Raw genomic sequence first — 24,467 nt, forward strand, 5'->3', positions numbered from 1 at the left:
AAAGCTGACTCCAAGCTCCCAAGGAGGTATAGGGCTTCTGGGGAGATAAATTGTTCAGAGACATTTAAACCAATGTCCTTGGGATCGAGACTGGCTTCTCTGTAGTGCACACGATGAAGTAGTAACTATGTACAGGCTTATCATGTATTTTTCAAGGAAAATGCTTTTCCATCTGTCAATTTCTGGTCCTGATTGGACACCACTGAGAAATTCTGAGAGGCTTCATGGGTTGCAGTGAACTCAGAAGAAATTAGGAATTTGGACACAATATTAAGCCTCTTGGAACTTCAGTTTGCAACACTATAGCACATTTATTGGGATTAGGAATCAGGCCTCTAAGGCACATCTTGGCTCAGTGATTGGGAGCCACTATTATGGGTGTCACTGTTCCTATTTGCATGTGTGGTTCATAGGCTTCTGAAGTTAACAGGGACAGTTATGAGAGCTAGCCGTTCTGGGCAGCATCCACCTGTTGTTACTTGGTGACCCTAAGGTGCATTTCAGTAAAGAGTTCATTTTTACTCTAGGACTTAAAAGGATTCTGATCCCCTTCTGTTATTCTTATACTGTCACAGAAAACCTTTTTTGTTTTCTCCAGGCATTTGGGACTGGGGTCAGGCAGAGGAATGGTGCTGGAAAATCTCAGAAGCCAGACACAGCACTTATATGCAGGGACTCCTGCTGGTGCTTTACGGAAGAACCAACAGGTTGACCTCAGAATTGGGTTAGATCTTAGAATAACCAGATTATGATTTTGTGAATAAGGATAAAAGATGACCTCAGCCTCCTGTGGATTCCAGGTAAGAACAGTACATCCCCAAAGCACCAAATGGGAAGTATAACTTTTGTGGGTAACATTAGATGATGGGGCTTCTGATGCCAACATTGGAGAAGTTGATCCAGTTTCTTTAGGTGGGCAGAAGGAGAAGGGCTGGGCTCTTTGGGGGTGGGCCATCACTCAGAGGAAACTGCCAAAAGCAGCACAGGCCCCATTTCAGATAGCATTTATAAGCATTGTTCTATTTGTATAGTGACAGCTGGGACAGCTGCGGAGAAGTGTGCCAGGCTTGGCTCGGACAGTGTCCATGCAGGAGAGGTTGGGAAAGACTCCAGGGCTGACAAAGACCAGCATGTATGTCCACTTGAGAGATGGGGCAAGGTCCTACCCTGGCAGCAGGAAAAGCAGCTGCCATCAACCTGCCAGCCCATGGGATGGGGGCAGTGGGGGCAGGCAAGAAAGCTGCAGAGGAAGAGCAAGGCTCCTGGTACCCAGGAGAGACACCCAGGGGGCTGGGGTGCAGCGAGTCCTCCTGCCTATTCCTAAGGCAGGCATTTGTGGAGTGTCTTAGTGCTTCAAGTATTTCCAAAGTCTTACATAACAGGATTGTGTTCTTCACTGTACACTGGTCTATTGGGGATTTGCTTTGTGTCTGCCTCATTAGACTCTGAGTTTTTCAAGTAGTGACCATTTCACAGAAAGGTGTGGATCCTTTGTTGCAGTCTGCAAAGGCAGGGAAGCGGACAAAGATGCGTCTGTTTTCTGTCAGTGATAAAAATGGAAATAAAAGATCTCTTGGGTCACTGTAATTTAACCCAAAGAGTTTGAAATCACAGAAATCAAGACTTTTTTCCTTTTGCTTTCTGTTTGAATCTCAAACAGCAACTTGCAACACAGGTTGAGAGATTATGACATAAAGGGAGCTTTGAAGAGAGGACCCTGGGTTAGAAGATCAGCTACCTCTAGTTTGAAATTGAACCCAATCCCGGAACATGGGATTGGGGCTGGCAAATGAACATGGTGGTGGTATTTCTATCCCAGTGAACCAAGTGCAGGGGCAGCTTCTGGTTGCACTCCTACCTGTGGCTTGCAGTAAAGAATACTCACTGTTCAACTCAATGCTCCAACCATCCTGGTTCTTGAGGACCAGGCTGACCTTTGCTGGGGTCAATGGTGAGGCTGGAGATTAAACCTAGGACCCATCCTCCATATGAGTAAAGGCTTTGCTCAGTGATTCTTCTTAGGTTTTTAGGCTTTAACCATGGTGCTACAGAACTTAATAACGGCCAGCCGGGAATGGAATCCCATTCTGTGCAGAGATATAGGTACTTAGGCAGGAAGTCAATGGAGTTGGTGTTGTGGAATTTGGGGCACACAGAACTAAGTAAAAAAACATATTATTCTATGTTTCTATTCAATTTATGGTTGTTGCTCTTTTCCCAGCACAGAGGCCATCCCCAGAACCATGGACAGCCTGCAAGACTTCCTACAAGTTGGGTGCTGGATGCATATTGCTTGGGCCCCTGTTGGATAGGGCTCTCCTGGGGTGACTTTGGGAAACCGATGCTACCCCAGGGACTCACAGCTTCCTTTACTCTTCTGTCATCATTTTCCTTCCTGTTCAAAGCTAGTGCTTCTGATTCCATCCCCCATGATCCATATTTGGCCGCACTTTAGCCAAATATGATAGGACTATTTTGTCCCTTTTGAGTACTCAGGTCATTACAACTAAAGGTCAGGTGTAAAGTTAGGGTTGACAGGGAATCAAATTTAGCAGGCTAACCATCAAAATCAATTCTCAGAACATAAATTGTGAATTAAATCATTTTTGTTTTACCCAGAAAACTGTGAGCAGGTTTATCTTCCACCACCCGGATCCTCCGAGCTCCAGCAGGAATGACGGCAGCTTCGATATAACCTGTGGCAACGAATGACAGACAAGTGAACCACACCTCCATCCTGGACCAAGTGCCTACACAGCATCCCCCACCCAAATCCACTCTATCACACCCTGTGTGGTGGATTCAGAGACTGCAGGTTGGAACCTCAGAAACCAACGCAGACAACTAATGTGCCGTGTTCTCTCTTCTACAGCCAAACCTCTTGTCCATCCAGTTTGCAGAAAGTGCCAGCTGTATGTGATATAGGTTGAACTGAAACTCCTCTCCCTTGAGATTATATGTTGAAGTCCTCACTTCCAGTACCTGAAAGTGTGACATCATTTGGAAACAGGACAATTGCAGATATACTCAGTTAAAATGAGGTTAGGGTGAGTCTTTAATCCAATATTACAAAAGATTTTTTTTTTAAAGGAGAAATTTGAACACATCCATGCACACAGAAGACACCATGAGAACATGAAGGCAAGATCAGGTGGTGCTTCTTTAAGCCAGGAATGCAAGGTGCCAGCAAACCACCAGGAGCTAGGAGAAAGGCCTGGAATAGATTCTTCCTTGCAGACTCAGAAGGACCCAACCTTGCCAACACTGTGATCTCACATTCCCAGCCTCTGGAATGATGAGTCAACAGTTGGTTGTTTATGCCACCTGGTTTGTAGCCCTTTGTTACAGCAATCCCAGCAAATGAGGCTCATGAATTACACCTTTCTGGTGAGTAGGTGGGGAGGACCCTGGTCTCAGAGTGAGGTTCTTTTACTCTCTTCTGCAGTTTGACTTTTCTCTGAATATCCCAGGGGATGACAGCAGAAGCTAAGCAACTTGGCCTATGTATGACGAAACTATTTCTTATCCTGTGAACTGTTTTCTGAAAACAGTCATTTCTGTAATTCTCACAGTATAGACACTGGCCCACTTTCTTGATTTTTTTTCCAAGTAGAGTGGGAGCTGCCCATGCTCTGACTGCTGGGTGCCCAGAGGGGAGGTATCATGAGGATTCAGGGAGGAAATGACTGAGGCTGCCAGGGCAGAAGTCAGCAACTGGTTAATGCCTCGTTAACTCAGCAACTGAATCAATAAATGAGCTCAACATGACACTGAGATTCTTAAATGCAGGCTACTAATCATTAAATTTTTTTTTTCATTTGCTTCAGCAAATGAGATGAGGATCTCAGTTTAGATCATGAATCCTATCCCTGTGGTTCCCAAATGCAATCATCAGAATCAGCAGAGGAGTTTAACCTCCACAAAAAATTAGAGATGTCTTAGCCCAGCTCCATAGATTATGGAAATATCTAACCCAAGGGGTTTATTTATTAATTAATTTTCCTATACTGAAGTGGTTTTATTTTTATTGTAAAAATAGTACATGACAATTCAAACAACATAAGGCATAAATCAAAATCTACCTATACCACATCACACTAGGAAAATCACCTCTAAGTAAGTAATATTTTGGTGTTTGATCATTTCTCAGCATCTCTTGGTGCATATAAACACATTATTTTATGTAAATTGGGTATTATGTGTGCTTTTAAGACACCAGGAACAATTTTAAAATACAGTCATGTGCTATATAAACTTTTATGTAAAACTAAGCCAGTGCCATGTTTATAAATAATAATAGTAACTTTTTTTGTTGTACTGGGGCTTGAACTCAGGCGTGCTTTATCACTGAGCTACATCTTCAGTCCTTTTTTACTTATTTTTTGAGACAGGGTCTCACTAAGTTGCTGAGACTGGCCTCAAACTTATGATCCTTCTGCCTCAGCCTCCCCAGTCACTAGAAATGAAGGTATGTGTCACCACTCCCAGCTAATAGTATATTTATGAAAGACACCAACCCACACATAGTCTATGCTACAATATACCTGCACTCTAGATCAAGAGAGAACTTTCTTTAACCTCACAAGTGACGGGGGTCACATTCTCACGGTGAACCATCTTTTCAATAGGAAGTGCTCCCACATGTGTTAAATGATACTGGTGAGAATGTACATCCTCATTCTGTTTCTGTCTACAATAGGAATACTTATATTATTTTTTTCATTTGACTATAAAGTGGGTTTAGTGTTATCTATATGGGAACATACAATGTATAACATAATGTTTCACATCTAACATGCATTGTGTATAATAAAATCGTATGATGGAAGTATACATGTATTACCATAATAAGAGTTTTATTAGGCATGTAGGTTGAATTTTGTCATATGCTTTTTCTATATACAAGATTATTTTATTTTCCTCTTACTCTATTAATAGTACAATTCTTTGTTCTAATTTTCTATTTAGCATATTTCCTAATAACAAAATAAGTTCATACTTCTAGAATAAACCTTACTAGATCCTAATGTTTTTAATATGCTGCTGAATTTTGTTATTTTAAAAACTAATATTCATATTATTCTATTTATTTTGCAACATCATTTGTAAGAATGGTTGGCAATTTTGTGTATGCTTTCTTTATTGAATTGAATTTTAGTACTGGAATTCATCATCCTGTTTGATTTAAGAACAATTATCATTTTGGTACTTGTGCTTGAACATAGGAACCCTTCCCCACCGAGCCACATTCCCAGCCATTTTTAGTTTTTATTTTGAGACAGGATCTCACTAAGTTGCTTTGGGCCTTGCCAAGTTGCCCAGGCCAGTCTTAACTTGTGATCCTCCTGCCTTGTTTTCCTGAGTTGCTAAGAATACAGGCGTGCACCACTGTGCCTTGCTTATTCTTGATTTAATAAAAAGTGTTTTCTGTGCTTCTTCTGAGATAGTTTATCTGCATTTGATTTTCAATTTTATGTGCACATAAATCATAGTTGGTTATTAAGATTTTTCAATTGCTTATTTCAAATCAGTTTAAACTATTTTTTAAGAGAGAGAGAATTTTTTAAATATCTATTTTTTTTTTTTTTAGTTTTCGGTGGACACAACATCTTTTATTTTTTTGTGTGGTGCTGAGGATGGAACCCAGTGCCCCGCGCATGCCAGGCGAGCGCGCTACCGCTTGAGCTACATCCCCAGCCCCCAGTTTTAAACTTATTTGCAGAATTGAACAAAGTAATCTCTTATGATACACTAATTTCCTATTGTTTATGTCCCTATTTTTTATAATTTTACATATTTGTATTCTCCTACTTTCTCTTTTGTTCACCAGAGAATCAAATAGCAGATAAATATACTATTTAGTTCACTCCTTCATCCTCTCCCCCACTGATACGTTTTAGTTATTTTTTATTTCAATGTTACTCTGTAAACCTTCATATTTATATTTCTATTTTGTGACTTATGAGCTGTAAGTGAAATTTGTTAGTCCTTGAATACTAAAAAGTGAGAAAATCAGCATAATACACTGCACTCCACTTTCACCCCATTTCAGATTTCATTACATCATTTCTATGTTGTATTAGTGGATGACATCTATCTTTGGCTTTCTAAGGCAACTTCCATAGTTGCTCTAGTCTTAGTTCTAAGGATAAATTTATGTTCACTATGTGTCCTTTTGCCAATTTCTCTGACAAATTCTTGCTTGTCCAAGTTTGTTCCCTTTGAGATAGGCTTGTGGAAATTATATTTTCTTAAATGTAATGTATTAAAAGATTATGGTTCACTGACCTTCTATTTGAGTGTCAATTTGGCTGGTATAAATTTTGGGGTCATACTTTCTGAGGCTTTTGCAGAAATTGCTTCCCTGAATGTGATGTGGTGAAGTCTAAGGACAATAGGATACTTCTGCATTATTAGTTACTTAAAATTTAGATGGGATGCTCCAGGGATTCTTACTTGCAAGTCTAATAAGCTTTAGGCTATTCACAGTTTGATATCAACTTTTCCTGGGATACAAGGCTGTGCACCTTTCAGTGTCTGTGAGGAATTGGTTACAGGATCCCCTTATGGATACCAAAACCTGTGAACGCTCCACCTGTCATAGAAAATGGCATAGTGTTTGCATATAACCTATCATTATCCTCCCACATACTTTAAATAATCTCTGGATGACTTATAATATTTAAATATGATATAAATCCTCTATGGATAGTTGTTATATTGTTTAAGGAATATTGACAAAAAATGTCTGCTCATGTTTAATAGAGATTTCATTTTTAAAAAATATTTTCAATCCATACCTGGTTGAATGTGCAGATACAGAAATGGTGGACGGGAAGGACCAAGTACATACTTAATTTATTTTCTGATTTCTTCTTTTTCGGGGGTGGGCATCAAATTTATACATGTTTTCTGCCCTGTTTCTTCCACAGTGTTCATTATATCCCTTATTCTCTGGACTCTCCCTTCTTTTCCATTTTGCTCTGCTTGCTCTTCCCAGTCAGATCCTCTGTGCTCTCCATGGTGTTCTGCAGGGTCGATTTTCTCTGCACTCACATGGACTTGGTTTCTGTGATAGATTCATGAGCTTCTTCCATTTCTTTCCTCAACTCTGTCAGGTCGTACGTATTTCATCTCCCACTGCTGCTGGATGGTATCCCTTTGTCTTCCTTGAGGTCTTGTATCTTACTTACAAGTTCTTATTTTATTGAGGTTATGGTTTAATCAGTTTTTAAAATTTATGTCATACATTTGGTTACAATTTTCATCTTTTCCTTGGTCACCTTTTGCTGATCTATTTTAAATGTCATTTTTCCTTGTACTTTTTATCTTCCGCTGATTACAGTGTATTATATAGATTTCAGTGTATTATATAGATCCTGTGCTGGTTCTCTTTAAAATTTTATTACCAATTCTTTTTTTTTTCTCTTTTTGTGGTGCTGGGGATTGAACTCAAAGCTTTATGCATGTGAGGCAAGCACTCTACCAACTGAGCTACATCCCCAACTGTTTACTATCAAATTTTAAGTGAGGAAAGTTCTGATTGTACCTCTACTTGCAGTAAATAGTTTTGTGTGATCAGGAGGGACAGGACAGTGCTGGGGGATAATAGGACTTTTTCCTGCTTTATAGTAAAGTTTATTTGAACATAGTTTTGTGTATATTAGTGAGTTCATTTCATTTTTAAACAACTCTTTTTAAATTTACACAAAATATACATGAGCTTGTTTCTCATTATAAGGATTTAAAGAGTATAGCAAGTCTCAAGTCCGCTTAATCCCACTCTTCTTCCTGCTGGAAACACCATTAGTTTGAAGCATATTCATCTGCACTTACTATTTACACATTTACCTACACAAATACAAATATTTTGTGTAATAGTTATATGTCTATAATTTACATAAATGTTAGGAGTAATATTCTAACTTAATATTGTATTATGTGGCATTTCTATTTCTAAAATGTGATAAATCTTAGAAAACATATAATTCTACTTCATTTTTTCTTCTGCTTTAAATTGGTAGGCAGTTATGTAACTAATCACTTGATATATATTCTGGTTATCAAATTTTTGCTGTTAGGAACAATGCTGTATCATGTATAAATATGTATATAAAACCATCAACTATATGCTAGCTTAATTGAGCAACATATAAAAAGTTTTATGAAATATCTGAAGACAACACTACACATTGTTGAGAGCAATTAAGGGAAATCTAAGTAAACGCAAGGGCATCCTATGTTCATGAATTAAAAGATTTAATAATAGGAATACTTCACAAACTGAATTCTGACCAAATATGATTTATCCCAGGAATGCAAGGTTGTTTTAACATATAGCAGTCAGTATCCTCCACCATATTTATATGGGACATGAACCATATGATTTATCTTAATAGATGCAAAGAAAGTATATGACAAAATTTGTCAGTCTTTTATGATTTAAAAAAATTCACAAGTGAGGAATAAGCCAGCACAGTGGTGCAACCCCCAATATGAGGGAGGTTCAGCCTAGGCAACACAGCAAGACCCTGTTGCAAAGAAACAAAACAAAAAGCTAGAAATAGGAGGAAACATCCTTAACCTGATAAAGGGCATCTATGAAAAACCCAGAGCTAATATCACACTTCATGCTGAAATTATGAACGCTTTTCCCCTAAGATCAGGAGCAAGAAAAGGATGCTTTTACATCTACTCAACACTGTATTGGAAATTATATTTAGAGCAACTAAGAAAGAAAACTAAATAAAGGTGGGAAGAAGAGAAGTAAAATTATCTCTATTTTCAGATGCTAACATTATTATTGTTGTTATAATTTTTTGCGGTACTGAGATTAAACCCAGGTCATGCTCTACCATGGAGCTATGGTGCCATCTGGTTTTCTGTTTGATTATTTGTTTTTTATTGATAAAGGTTCTTGAGAAGTGGCCGAGGCTGAACTTGAACTTGCAGTCCTCCTGCTTCAGTCTCCTTGTTGGGATTACAGGCATGCACGACTCTATCCAGTTTAGATGCCAACATATTATATTCATATTATATGCACAAAGTCCTACGGAATACACTAAAATTCACTATTAGAACTGGTATAAAAGGTTGCAAGATATGAACCAATATATAAAATCAACTGCATTCAAATATATCAGCAATGAGCAATTGGAAAATGAAAATAAGAAAATAGCTTGATTCAAGTAGCATAAAATCAAATATTAAGGAATAAATTGAAGGAAATATCTGAAAGGTTTGTACATTGAAGACTACACCACAAAAAGTATGGTTATGAGAGTTATTATGGGAAAACCTAAATAAATGCAAGGGCATCCTATGTTCATGAATCAAAAGATTTAATAATAGGAATACTTATCAAACTCATCTACAGATTTAATATAATCTTTATCAAAATCCTGACTGGTTTGTTTGCTTGTTTGCCAAAAATGACAAGCTGATCGCCAAAATTCATATGGACATGCAAGAGTTCCAAAAGAGTTAAAACAATGTTTTAAAAGAAGTGGAAGCATGCACACTTCCTGATTTCAAAACTTTCTAGTACACTTTTGACAGTAATCAAGATAGTGTGGTACTGGCACAAGAAGAGATATTTCTATCAGTGGAATATAATCTAGAGCCCTCACATCATTTGTTGATTTATTGAAACAAAGTTTCTATGAATGGGGAAAAGAATAGCTTTTTCAACATTGTTGGCACAAGGAGATATTCATATATGTAAGAAAAAATTAGACTGACGCCCATCTCAGACCATAACTACCACCTACAAATTGACTCAAAATGCATCACTGATCTAAATGAAAGAAGCTAAAACTATAAAACTCTTAGAGAAGAAAACATAGGAATAAATCTTTGTAACCTTGAATTAGACAATGATTTCTTAGATATTAGCAAAAGCACAGCAACAAAAGAAAAGTAGAACTTGAATTATATCAAAAATTTAAATCTTTGTGCTTCAAAAGTCACCATTAAGAAAGTATGATGCTAACTGATATACTGGGAGAAAATATTTAAAAATTGCTTATCTCATAAAAGATCTGTGTCCAGAATATATAAATACAGCTTACAACTCAATAAGAGGATGATAAATAAACCAATTTTAAAATAGGCCAAGGACTTTAATAGATATTTCCCCAAAGAAAAACATACATGGCCAATAAGCATGTGAAAATATATTCAGCATCATTAGTTTTGAAGGAAATAAATCAAAACAACAATGAAATATCATTTCATACCCACTACTATGACTTCAGGGGGAAAAAAGAAGATGTGCTGGAAAGAAGGTAGAAAAACTGGAATCCTCTTTCATTGCTACTAGGAATGTAAAATGGTGCAGCACTTTGGAAGGATTTGGCATTTTCTCAAACAAACAAAAAACCAACACAGAATTACTACATAACCCTCTGATTCCACTCCTAGGCCTATATACACAAGGGAAATGAAAACATATGCTCACATAACATCTTATACACAAAAGTTTAAACAGCATTATTCATAAAAGCCCAAAATGTGGAAACTCAAATGTCCTGCAACTGATAAATGTATCATAAAATGTGCTTATCCAAATAATGGAATAGTATTTGGTAATATAAAGAATGAAATGCTGATATATGCTACAACATGGATGAATCTTGAAAATATTATGCAGAATTAAAGAAGCTAATCCTAGAGGTTCGCCACATATTTTTATGGTTCTATTTATATGAAATGTTCAGAATAGGAAAAATATTGATACAGAAATTAGTTGCTTAGTACTAAAGTAAGAGGAAAATAAGGAATGGCTTCTAATGAGCATGATTATGATGATGGTTGCAGATTTTGTGCCTGTACTAAAACACGCTGAATTGTACACTTCAAAGGGGTCAATTTTATGGTATATGATTTATACTCTCCTAAAATGCCCCAAATTTAAAAAGAATATGCAATAAACAACTTTGAACATGTCTTCTTGTACATGCATTATACATATATATGCACATATATGTGTGTATGTATGTATATGTGTGTACGTATGTGTGTATAGGTGTATATATGAGTGTGTGTTAGATATACTTTATATATGTTTTTCCAGGTAAGCTACTGTGAGAATCACTGATTTTAACATACATGAAGTTTAAATATTAAATGTACTGTTGACCTTCAATGGCTTTGTGAATGTATAAGACAACCAATATTATATGAGAGTACATGTTTATTCATGACTTTTAAATACTTGAAATCATCGATCCTCTTAATATCTGTTATCCAATAGGCAAATTCTGTGACACCTATTTAAACTGCATTTCCCCAGTCACCAATAAGGCTCAACATCTGATATACTTCTTGACCATTTGCTTTTTCTCTTTAGTTAACGGCCTTGTTTATTACCTTTGCCTACTTTTACCATAGTTTTGTTACTTAATTGACAAGCAGAAAGTTTAAAATTTTATTTCAATATGTAGTTGATTCATTTTGGACTCAACTTTTTATTAGACATACTGCAAACATTTCTTCCCAGTCTATCATTTATTGTTTGTTGTTTATGGTACCTTTTATGGCATCATTTTAATCTGATGGTCACATTTAGAATTTTTGAAATCTCCTTTTTGTTCAGATTGCTTCTTCTCATGGCCTCTGGTTCTTATTTTATGGTTACACTAGCATCTTAAATCTTTCCAATAAAATAATTAATTTTACAAAGTTATGAGAGATTTTTGAACTTCTATTACTTAACATGTCCTGTCTTTCGTCAGGGGTCATTTTTTGTTTATCTTGGTATTTCCCATCTGTGTTGCAGACTGTCTTTCCAGAAAAAGCCCAGCAATGGGTTGTCCACGTAGATGGGTGAAGTTTGCCGAATGTCAGGATTGGCTTTCAGCTGGAGGACGGGAGGCTATATTACATGTTGGTGACCAAAATACCATAAGGCAAAGAAGTCTGCTTCAGGTACTGTGTCACAATGCTAGTCACTAAATACTTACAGGTTTCTCTCTGGAAACATGGTAGGAATACATTTCCCATCCCCTTAGACCCATGTGGCCCTGTGACTTTGAACAGTCATATGTGGGTGAAAGTGGCATGTCACTTCCATATAAGAGCTTTAATGGCTTCTGGACCTGGTTTTCCACATTTCGTGTCTTCTGTCATGATGATGGTGGCCATCAGGTGAATAGATCCGATCTCTGCCAGCCAAGGTCTATGAGTGACAATATGTGGAGCCTTGTGCCAACTCACAGTGGGCAGACAGATGAGCAAGAAACAAACTGTCATCTTAAGCACTGAGATTTGCAAGGCTTCTGCACAGTGCTGTTGGTTTGCTTGTCTATTCCAACAAAAAAAAAAAAACACTGATTCTGATTCCTCTGTACGTGAGCTTCCATCTGAGATGTCTTTGTTCTCCTTAGAATTTTAAAACATTTCTTTTGCATTCATTTTCAGGTGATCTTGGAAAGGGAAATACACTTGTGTTTGATTAGACATCTGGAATGGAAAGTCTGCCGGTATGCTTCAGTCTTGACAGCAAATGCCTTGGTGTTGCTATAGTTCCATCCCCAGATGTTCACAAATAAATGTTCTACTTGATACTAGAGAGACTTCACAAATGTAAACACAGTCCTGTTGGGGGGAAGCACTTGCTCCATTTTTGTTCCCTGATCTCTCCTGATCCCCAAGCAGGAGGACTTTACCCAACAATGCTGTCCCTCAAGCATGACCCCTCCCAATGCATCGGCATTGGGAAGGATCTGACTAAGTGGCCTGCAAACTATCCCTGTGCCACTGAGTCACTATAATAGGGTAAAGACAAGGGTTTTTTGATTAAAAGTTGATTTTGCTCTAGGAATGCTTTCCTTGAAAAAATTGGCCACAAACCCCCACCCCCAAACAAAAACAAACCCCAAAACCCTAAAGGCAGCTTTTCAGATGATAGCACTGTATTTTATACCACAAACATCTCTTAGAGAAATCAGTTGCTTTGTGGAATTGGAAGAATTACTGGATTCCAGGCGTATAAGTGTCAAGAACAGAGAATCAAAATGGTTAAAACCTTTTTCAGAGAATTTTCCAACAAAACCACAAAACACACTTGTGACACAATCTGTGGAGCTGAATTATTCTCTGAAGGAAGCTGCTGTTGTGCGGAATCTCCTTCCTATTTTGTGACTAACAAGGCTTGGTGTTAGCATCATCAGTGTGCAGACTGCACTTGAAATGATCAATCTTCTTAATATCTGCTACTGAGATACTGATTAATTAATTTCCCTCATTCCCGAGCAAGGTACCTTTGCACCTGATCATATTTACCTTTGGCACGAGTTGTAACATTGAAATGGCATCTGATTTCTGTCTTCACAAGTGCCTCGGATGGAGATGCTGATGCACAGTAGAAATTTCAGGGCAGACTCACAACCCAAGTGAGGCTCATCCTTGGGTAACCTCTCAGGGTCGGGCAGTCATGGATGAACATGGGCTCTGCTAACCTTGCTTTCTATGATGAGTTCTCAACATAGTGGGAACCCATTAAAGAGAAAGTCCCTGAAATAGGGCAGATTTTCTGTCCTTAAGCAAAAAGCTGCCTCTACCTCATAGACCCCTAGCCCTTGCTCTCTCAGATTTCAAAATCCACATGGGGTTTGGTATAAAGGTATAAAGAGAAACAGGAAAAAAGAGAGTCCCATCACCAAATCCTCAGGTTTGAAGTCCCATGATGTAGATGCCAGATACCACCACACTGACCATGCATGAAGCAAAACTGAAAGGGGGGATTTATTCCAAGAATTTAGAAGGTAGATTTACATCCTAGGTGGTAGAGCAAGACTCCATCTTGGAGTGATTTTCCATTCTGGTCTCTGCCACCAAGCAGGAGAACTCCAGGTAAAGGCTATTATTTGGTTTCATGAAGAAGCCATGGGTAAAACTCTGTGCCTTTGCCATTCTCCTAGGAGAATATACCAGAATATGCCACTTCTGTGGTTAGGGCCTGTTGTTCAAAGGCCTGTGAAGTCGTGTTGACCTTTAACTTGTCTCAAATCTACTGAACAATTAATATTACCAGGTGAGGAGCACATCTCCCCATAAAATCATTTTTACCTGAATTTTCCAAGTAGAAATGCTTTCAGATGATTTGGGATCATATTTTTCCTTGCCTTTTTTCAGCAGTGTTAACTATATTTGGAAGAAAATCATTGAGCTGATAAGGTACTATGACGGCATAGAGGGGAAACCCTGGCTATGTGTATTGGGACTCTTTCCCTAGATTCTATCAAATATATGGAAAAAAAAGTTTTTCTTTTTCTGTCTATAGGTCAGAAGATGTTCAGAAAGGCTTTTGTGTAAGTTTATATTTTTCTCTTTTTACAAAAGTTGTTAATGAGAATATAAGTGTGCTTGGACTTAGGAGGAGGTCAAGTCCTGATTAACTCATCATAAAATAAATTGAAAATATATTAGGTCAAAAATGCATCAAATATACCTAACCTACTGAACCCTGCAGCTCAGCCCATAGCACACTATATGGTGATGGTTATTTCTGGGTAGGACCTCGTGGCTGATTGGAAGCTGTGGCCACTGCCACTGCCCGGCTTCATTGAAAGGAATCAGACCACACACTGCCAGCCCAGGAAAAGATCAAAATTCAAAAAAGTATGGTTTCTACTGAATTTATGCTTCTTTCCCATCGCTATGAAGTTGAAAAATCAGGGGCTGAACCACCATAAGTTGGGGACTATCTGTATTCCTATCACTAAAGGTACCTGTTGGATCTAAAATGAAAAAGATGCCTTTATTCAAGAATCAGAGGCTAGATTGTGCTTTATTCAGTTCACCACTCAGAATTCGAGGTCAATGTAGATAGGTCAAATCAAGGCCACCGCCTCCACTTCTAGCATGAAAGTCAGGAAGGTATTATCCAGTGTCCCTCTGCCAACAGGAAAATACTGTGATAATGGAAACTTCCCTGGGCAGAAAGGTGCCAACTGAGGCTAAATTCTCTAGGCTATTTTAGCATCTTCTGCCAAAGTGCCAGGTGTGGTCGAGGAGAACAAAAACCTATTCTTGGCATACTAGGGCCTATTTCTGTCCAGCATCTTGATTCTGTGACTCTATTTTTTTTTATTAATCTTTAAATTGATTTTACTTTATAGTTTTTCTTTTTGGCAATCGGTCTTGAACATCAGTTATACGTAAGCGGTTAATGGCCTTTGTGTTTATCCATGGCTTCATGCATGACTCATTGCCATTGTTCCATCCAGAAAACATTCAGGTATGTAAGCGAAGTGAGAACCCCACACCAAGCATTTCACCAACAGGACCACATGTAACAACCAAGCATCTTACATGAGAAACACTTGGGAACCGCCTTTGCCATCACACACGTGGACATCTTCTTACAAAGATGGTTCTTGACTAAGAAGAAGAAATAGGTTGCAATTGGCTTATGTGTACATTTTTGAAACTGATCTTGTCATTCTCAACCACAGTGGAAAGAGACCTCTTTATGTGTCCTCGTCATGTAACCATGAGATTTCCCCTAGGAACTTTCACACCCCACACCTGTGGATGGAGCACAGAAGCTAGCACATGGCAGGGCTCTAAAGCTAATTACTGAATAAACAGGCAACATACGATCTAGCCACACCCAAAAGAGATGGATCACACCACCCTCTCTTTTAGGAATCTACTATTTGAGATCATTTTTTTCCTAACAGAGCACAAAGAGGTTCAGAGTCCACAGGGCATCCTGGTTGGTTCTCAGTGGGGCTAGGGTCCAGGTACATCCTGGCTGTCCATACCAGCACCAGTCACCTTTTTAATGCCAAGGAGCCCAACAGAATAAAGACAATCACGTCAAAAGGACAAGGAACAAAGGGAAAACATCTCACTCCTTCAACTTACTAAGTTTAAATAGCCCAGCTATTTCAGTACCACTAAAGGCCTGAGCGTTTTGAAGTCCATCTATCAGAAAGCCAATTTGAGTTGATTTTTTCTGCAGATGATCAGCCAAGGACCTCTTCTGCTCAGGGTTGGGAGAAATGGGCTGGAGGGCAGCAATCACCTGGAAATCCCAACACTGTTTCTCAGACATGGCACTGAGAGCCTGGATGACACAAAGCTGGAAACCCAGGGCTTTCTGCTTACATGGGGCTGTGACTCTCTCCCTGGGTGAGTCCTCCCTCGATTCTCAGCTTGAGAACTTGGGTAAGAGGACACAGGGGAGTTCAGGCAGGGGTCAGGACTTCATATAACTGGGCAAAAATCCTGCCTTTGATTCTTGTTTTCTCTCTCTGGTATGGTATTTCTCTTTGATATTCACCCTGAAAAATGATAAGATGTTCCTCCTTTCCTCATTCCTTGGAGCTGGGCAGAGATGAAAGTTACCTTCCTATCTACACCGACACGATTAATGCGTCCACTCAGTTGGAGTCACTAAGATGTTAAATGACCTGGGGACTTTATAGCATCTCTGTGTTCAGTCTCCTAAGAATATGTAATTTTCCTTCAACCTGAAATGTCTTTTTCCCACTCTCTACCTGTCCTTTAGGGCTTGAGGTCACTCTCATCTGTCTGCAGGCCTGGAAGAGGTGCCCTGCCAGAATTTGGGGGCCCCACAGCACCCCTGATGAGTTGTCCCTACCTTATGCTTATACAGACTCAAGCTGTTCCTTACCTTGTTTGTGATTGACATGGTGATGGTTAACTTTCATTTCTGTGTACCTAGTGCTTAGGATGTTTGCTAGGGGAACAGACTTGTGGGTGACCCTTTGCCAGTATCTCTATATATGTGCATTAGGAGCTTCAGACCCTGATATTGGGTTTGGTTTTAGTTAAAACTGCATTAGACAGTGATTCATTCATGTGCAGAAGGGTACTGCACACAGGTCTTTCAATAAACAGAATCAATACTGTTATGAGCTTAGGCTCCCAGACTCTAATGGTGAGGATTTAGAAAAACCAGTTTGGGGGCTTTTAATGACTGTATGACATTTGGCAACCACTCAGAATGCCAGAACATGCACAGGTGGGTGAGCTAACCTGTGCTTACCTTTCTCAGAAGAGTTGCTAAGACTTTTTGCCTCAGCAGCTAGAAAAAAGCACAATAAGCTACAAAGGTGGGGACAATGACCCCAGGGGAGCTTCCCAGGTGATCTGTCCTTCCATGGGAGACCTGTTGCCATGGTCACAGAGACCTGATCTCATCAGGTGGGAGGCTGCACATTCCACACAGGGATGGGGTCCAGCAGAGGGTAGACAGAGAAAGAAGAGAGCAAACGAAGAGGACATTTTTGTGGATGAATGAATGATCTGACCAGGTCAAAACCAAAGGGCAGAAAACAGATTAGAATTTAGGAATAGAGAGAACACTTTTGCCCCTTGTTATGGTTTAGACATGAAGTGTCCCTCAAAAGCCCATGTGTGAGACAATGCAAGAATATTCAGAGATGAAATGGTTAGGTTATGAGAGCTGTAACCTAATCAGTGGAATTAATCCACTAATGTGGATTAATCCACTAATGTGGATTAATGGGGTGGTAAGTGCAGGCAGGTAGGGTATGGCTGGAGGAAGTAGGTCACTAGGGGAATGCCTTTGTGATTTATATTTTGGCCCAAGTGAGCGGAGGCCTCTCTCTGCTTTGTGGCTATTATGACCTGAGTAGCTTCCCTTTGCTGCACCCTTCTACCATGATGTTCTACTTCATCTTGGGCAGAGCTATGGAGTTGGCTGGCCATAGACTGAACCTCTAGAACCATGAGTCTAAATAAACTTTTCCTCTTCTAACTTGCTCTTGCAGGTCTTTTGGTCACAGTAACGGAAAAACTGACTGAGACACTCCTAATCTGGGTTGTCTGATAAGTGAACTGCTATGTTGCATAGATATGCTGTGGAATCTTCCTTAGTGTTCTATTGAATTGCCTGGGGGGAGGGAGGTGTGGGCATGGCTTTGCTGAATCTCCCTGCACGATTTCAGTCAGTTCTGTTTTTTAGAGCTCAGCACAATATTTAATTCAAATAAAGGGTTCTAGTGCTTCTATTCTGCTAAAAAATAAATAAACCCAAAGTAAACTAGTAATCCCTCACCAACTGCAGAGGTTTGGTTCCTGACTGTTGGCACAGTTGTAATAGGAAATGTCAAAAGCCACAGGGGAAGCTGGTAACTGAGTTATGAAGAGAGAAAATGACATCAAATATATCCAAATAAATGCAGAAATCATCAAATTTCTACAGCTGAGCTACTCAAGAGAATCTACTGCAATTATGGGAATGTTCACTATCTGCATAAGAGACACTAGAACATGAGGAATGAAGCACTTGAAATGTGGTCAGTGGGACTGGAAGATAATTTTTTAGTTTAATTTTATTATAATTTAAATTGTAATAGACCCAAGTGACCAGAGCCTCCTGCACTGAATGGCACAGCTCCAAAGGTCACTTCTCCCAAACTGGTTTGTTCCAGCATCACCTTCTTCCTTTTCCCTCTAGGAACCACAGGACAGGCACAGATTCTCACAAAAGCTTTGATGACTCGGTGCCTGTCCTTAAAAATCCTGAAATCAGCCTTTTGGGTCTGAAATTTCATTTTTAAATTTGTTTCCATTTGCTTTTACCTCTGTATCCTGCTTTCACAAGATCCTACAAAATGTTTGTACAATGGGTTGTCGTTTCCATGAGTATCTAGAAGGAGCATTTCTGTAAACCTGGTTTCTATCCACATAAGGGATACATACATAAGGCCTCTCTTTTCTGCCTTGTCCCATGGGCTGTTCTGTGGGACATGGAGCTAAAACTGTGGTTTTGTTCTCTTGTTGGGTAGAACTGAACCAAAAGGCTTCTATGCAAAGACAGTTGTAGAAATTAAAATACAAGTGTTTTAACTCAGTTCTAGGGTTCTCTTGGTGATGTTAGTGAGTGGACACTCAACTAAGGCTTTGAAAAGTTGTCTTCTAGATGGTTTGCCTGCCCTGTGCTCTCTTCCTCAGATGCTCCCTGGACATCATAAGCAAGTGTCCTCTAGGGCAGATCAGAAAAATCACCTCCCGATTCTGGAAAAAGCAGCCTGTAGTTGCAAAGATGATAGTGTACATAAAAAGATTAAGAAATCTCATCAGCCAGGCATGGTAATGCACGCCTATAATCCCAGCAGCTCAGGAGGCTGAGGCAGAAGGATTGCAAGTTCAAAGCCAGCCTCAGCAAAAGCAAGGCACTTAACAACTCAGTGAGACTCTGTCTCTAAATAAAATACAAAATAGGGCTGGGATGTGGTTCAGTGGTCAAGTGCCCCTGAGTTCAATCCCTGGTACCCTAAAAAAGTCTCATCAACTGAGTGCTGCTGTGCCTCCCTGTGGATGCTGCTGGGGGAACATCCAGGTTTAGGAACCAAGAGGTTTGGTTGCTTTGGGGTCACACTTGGCAGAGACATCTGAGACTCTCTGTATCATATGGCTCATGTACATTTTAAACATTCATTTAAATGCTAACATATTTTTACCAACAGAAAATTCAGGAACAGAGAAAAGTTCTTCCATCAATAGGTAAAAGTGATATGGGGCCAGTGTTGTGGCTCAGTGGTAGAGCTCTTGCCTAACATGCTTGAGGCACTGGGTTCAATCCTCTGCACCAAATAAAAATAAACAAATAAGATCAAGGTATTGTGTAAAAATAATAAGAATATTGTGACAAAGTGTCTTTGCCCCTTCTCTATGTGCACACCTGAAGATTGACTCATGGACCTTGGGGCTGTACCACTGGGTGCTAGAAGCTGTGCCCTTCCATGGGCAAATGACTCACTCTTAGAAGCTTAAAAAGACAGCATTCTTGCAAAAATATTGCCTTTCAGAAACCAAACAGAAATGCCCATTCCTCTATCAGATATCATTTCAAATAGATATGAAATGTGGGTCATTTTGAAACCTTTAGTTTTGAGCAAATAAGACAAAATACATAGCATGTGTTGGTTGTCCTGTGCCCATGGCAGCCCTCAGCCTGGCACTTACCTGTTCCCCGAGAGTGGCTGAAGTCACCCTTTACCACGCGACAGGTCTTGCCATCCCCATTGCAGACACCACACCTGTCCTCTTTGGCTGCAGACCCGATGATGCCATCACAACCGATTTTCTAGAGAACCAGAGGCCCAGGTTATTTTGCAGTTAAGACTTAGAGGGGTTTTAAAATAGATGCTCTGTGAGGCTGAGTTCTAAATGAGGCTCAGCAAGCATACTGCCTGGGGTCCCCAACACTTTCAGAGACCTCAAAAAATATTTTAACTCCCTTTAAATTCAGAAGAGAAAATAATGAATAGAATCCAGCCTGGATTATATTTATCTCTATACCCAAAGTGCTAGTTATAGTTTTGAAATACATTTTTTTGGTATGTGTTATGGAGGAGACGGGGATGGGAAGGCAAAATGCCCATGGAGTCACATTAAGTCCCAAAGCACCAGCCCCAAGACTGTGCTGCATGAGGCAGAGACTCTGGGAGACAGTATGGCTGGAGTCCACATATCACTAGGTGTGGCCACAATTTTACAAGGTATGTTCCTTTGGGGTGGCAGGGGTCACCTGTATCTTGACTGGAGTAGCCAACATACTACAGGAATTATGCAGATGTTTCTGCAGTTAGGGAGGCCCAGAGCTCACTCAGGTAGGGCGGGGTATGAGTCCCCCTTTATCAGTAGCAGTTAGGGAGATCTAGTTTGCAAAATGCCCCCATGTCCCAAACCTTCTAAAATTATTTCTGAGAACAGAGGCAGGGTGACTTCTACCCTTGGTGGGTCTGGGAAGCACAGCCCAAGTTTCACCACAGATAGAAAATGGCTTTCAACTGTTATATTTTCTTTAAACACATAAGCACACATGGGAATTTTGCATTATGCAAAATGACCTACATTTATTTAGATTAACATGGGTGTTTATTCACTAGTTAAATTGCTTAAATACTCCTCTTCACTTTTTTTTTTTCTGTTAAAGTGAATACTTTCAGAACAAAAACATCTACACTCAGCTTAGGGTTTGGTGTTTTAGACCATAAAGGAAACCAGGGTTGGAGATAATGCAGGTGGAGGCAATTTAGCTCTTTCCAGAGATGCCTGAAAGGGCACAAGGCATTTGCTCCCCTCCTTACACACCGCTCCCATCTGCAGGACAGGGCTTGGAGCAGAGTTGGATGTATAGCATCTCCCTGGGGGCCAAGGAACCTGACCCACTGCTTCCAGAGGAACCAGAATCTTCTGCTTCTTCATGGTAGTGGTTCTCCGACTTAAGTGTGCATCAAAATCATCTGAAGGGCAGTTAAAACTCAGACTGCTATATCCCATCCCTAGAGCTTCCGGGAGGCCCTGAGACTTTGCAATTGGAACAAGTTCTCAGGTGCCACTGACAATGCTGGTCTTGGACCACCCTACAATCCTACTAGGGTTTGCTATTCAAAGGGTCAGATAAATTGTCTTCGTATTTAATAGTTCTTGAGTACGTGAATTTCTTTGGGAAAGGATTGTGACTATTGTATGTCTAAAAATAATAGGATAACTGGATGTGTTTCAGCAAAGAATTTAAGATATGCTGATAGCTGAGCAAATTTAATCCAAAATGACTATTAAAAAAACTGAATTTTGAAAAAAAAAACAGATCAAAATCATTCATGGTACAAAAACAGATAAAGGACAAACTTGGAGGCGTTAGTGGCCTGAGGCCAGGTAGGGAGCAAACGCAGAAGACTAGATTTCATGGCAGCTGGGGAGAGTTAGGGGACACATGAAGACACAGATGTGAGCTGGCTATCAACAGCTACACCCAGGGGCAGTGACCTGGAGGAAGCTGGCTGTGATAGGACACCTGGCCTGGAGTGCATTGCAGGGGCTGCCTGGATTCTTATTTGCCTGCCAGGTGGTTGCTGAGAAGTTGTTCAGTATAAAACTACAGAGGTTAAGAACACAGATCAGCCAAGATAAAATAAGTTTTTGCTCAGAGCAGAATGTTCAGCAAATGCCCCAGGGACCACGTGTGTGCTGCTTTGTGTGGTACTTCAGAGCCCCACTGTAAGTCTCCAGTCTGCCTGTGGTACAGCCACAGGGCCAACAGCACAAGAACTGGCCCATCACCCTGGCCTCTTTGTGTCCCCTAGATGTGCTCCCTCTTAGCTTCCCCATCTCTCTCAGGTGGTCACAGCTCTAGATCTTTCCTATTCTGCCTTCCTGTTATGTCTAACCACATCCCTGCTGTCACAGCGAGTCTCTGACCTCACACCAGACTTCTTGTCCTGCATCATATAGGACTTCTTGATTAAACAGTTTCAAGATGGTCAAAGTAAATAATCCCACATGTCCAGACAGCTTCTCCCAGCAACAGCGAAGAGGGCTTTTCAGATCAGGTTCAAACAAAAACGCGTACAAAGTTGTCCCTTAAGTTAATTCTGCAGGTTACTTGGAGGCTGGTACAGATCTATGTGTGCACTTCTTGGTGTTCCCTGAACACCTTTTGCACTTACAGAAAGGGTACATGGGGATGTCCCTGTCTGGACAGTAGCAAATTTGAGGCCTGAAGGGCAACAAACAAACTATTCTGCCCATGGGGCACTTTATCCACTTGCTATAGCCTGTGAAAGGGACATATGATATTTTGGGCAGGCATCGAGATTTTTTTTTTTTTTTAATTTGAAGCTACATAAAACACAAAATAAGTCATTAGGGGGTTTTAATGATTGCATTTATGAGCTTTGGTGTTCCAAGAGAAAAAGGTGATCAAACCCAAGGAAACTCCAAGTGATAAACTCTCTAAAATCTTCCCATGTTACCCTGGGGATCCTTAGCTACTTTTCTACATTTGCAAGAGAGGAATTTCCATTAACCACTTCTGAGCTTTCAAGTTTCTGGTCAGCATTTGCTAGTCAGGGCTCTGTTCTGCTGACTAAATCAGGGTGCGTGTGATACCAAGGGGTCTGAGGGGACAATAGTGTCCCATGGCATAATTAATGAAGGAGAGAGGATGGAATAGAGCTGGTGAGGAAGGCACAGGTCTTTTTGATCAAGACAGTTCCAGTGAAACATGCAAAATACAGTTGGAAAAACTCTAGTTCTTAGCCCTGTGTGTCGGAGAAGGCCACAGTATGGGTCGTGGGCAGTGTGGCCATTTTTCTCAGAATTGAGAAGTATCAGTCATCAGGGATGTGAGTCCTAGACCCACCCCATTGTTCTCCTACTGAAGATCACCAGTGAAAAACAACTTTCTATGATCATAGCTAGCAGCTGAATGTGTTAAACCCATACTGCCCTCAGTTATACTCACTTGTCCCCTCACCTCTACCAAGGATTGGCTCCAAGTTCCCTCCAAACATATCCAAATCTGGAGAAGCTCAAGTCTCATATACAAAGTCAAATTTTTTGCATAGAACCTACACACATCCTCCCCTATGCTTTAAATCATATCTAGAATACAACTAATACCTAGTACAAACGCTACACAAAAAGTTGTTATACTCTACTTTTAAGGGGATAATGACAAAAAATCTGTACATGTTCATTACAGATACTATTATTTTTCTGAATATTTTCCATCTAAGGTTGATTGAATCTGCAGGTACAGAACTACCCATATGAAGGGCTGACTATATATAAATTCATCCAAAAAGTCATTACACCTACTACGTCCTTAACCTGGGGGATAAAGATTGTTAAGACAGGGCGACAGCAACATGGAAACTAGCAGATGTATCAAAGCTTGTGCCTAAATGTGTCCAGAGACCAAGGAGGGATGGCCATCTGAGGTGACTCTTCTCTGGTTTTCTTCCAATTCTTTAAACTAGTTCTCCTCCCTCCTCTCACTTCTTGATTCCTTGAGCCCGGACAGCTCCCCGAGTATGCTCCTACCCTCCTGCTCCTCTTTGGCTTTCTATTTTCCCTACCTTGGACTTAGCAATCATTCTCATGTGCAGACTACTCTTAAACCCAAGTCTCCCTCCACGACCCAGGCTCACATTCATAACTGTCTGCTGAGCAACCTCCTGGAATTTCTGGCCCAGATTCTGGACTTAATGGGCCAACTTTGGAAGCTGCTCCAGTCTGACTTCTTATTTCTTAATTCTAGTTGGATACCCCCACCACCATCTTGAAACGGATAGACACCATCTCTGAGCCTGAAACTTCCAAGCCACTTTGGCTTTCTTGATAAATTGTTAGTTGCTGAGCCTGGGGTTTTGTCATCTAAAAATCTCTAGTGTCCATTTCTTCTCCAGGCTCAGGCCCACTTCTTGGTTCAGACCCTTCTTATTCAGGATGTGAACTACTGTTTTTCTGCTGCACGGATAAACTAATCATCACATGAGAAGAGCGTGGCCATAGGGCACCACTGTCTACTGGATATGCCCACACTTAGCAATTCAGTACCTTCCATGACCTCACCCCAGTGCTCACCATCTCATTTTGCTTTCCTCCTCCTCTAAAAGTACACTGAATCCAAGCATCCGACAGTCCCACTCCTGCAAGTCCCCATCACCTCCAGC

The 24,467-nt window shown here is 40.1% G+C and overlaps 1 protein-coding gene across 2 annotated transcripts in view; it reads right to left on the minus strand.

Moving 5' to 3' along the window:
• Window positions 1-24,467, minus strand: part of Adamts17 (ADAM metallopeptidase with thrombospondin type 1 motif 17) — a 347,197-nt gene that overhangs the window by 77,955 nt on the left and 244,775 nt on the right. The window contains exons 15-16 of one of the 2 annotated variants that reach the window (XM_076848848.2): window positions 19,969-20,089; window positions 2,616-2,696 (exon numbers count right to left, since the gene is read on the minus strand). In XM_076848848.2, the coding sequence (XP_076704963.1) occupies window positions 2,616-2,696; window positions 19,969-20,089 (202 nt within the window). The remainder of the gene's footprint in view (window positions 1-2,615; window positions 2,697-19,968; window positions 20,090-24,467) is intronic. The other variant, XM_076848849.2, reaches the window with a different exon arrangement.

The sequence above is a fragment of the Callospermophilus lateralis genome, chromosome 3 (genome assembly GCF_048772815.1).
Source record: "Callospermophilus lateralis isolate mCalLat2 chromosome 3, mCalLat2.hap1, whole genome shotgun sequence".
Taxonomy (NCBI): domain Eukaryota; kingdom Metazoa; phylum Chordata; class Mammalia; order Rodentia; family Sciuridae; genus Callospermophilus; species Callospermophilus lateralis.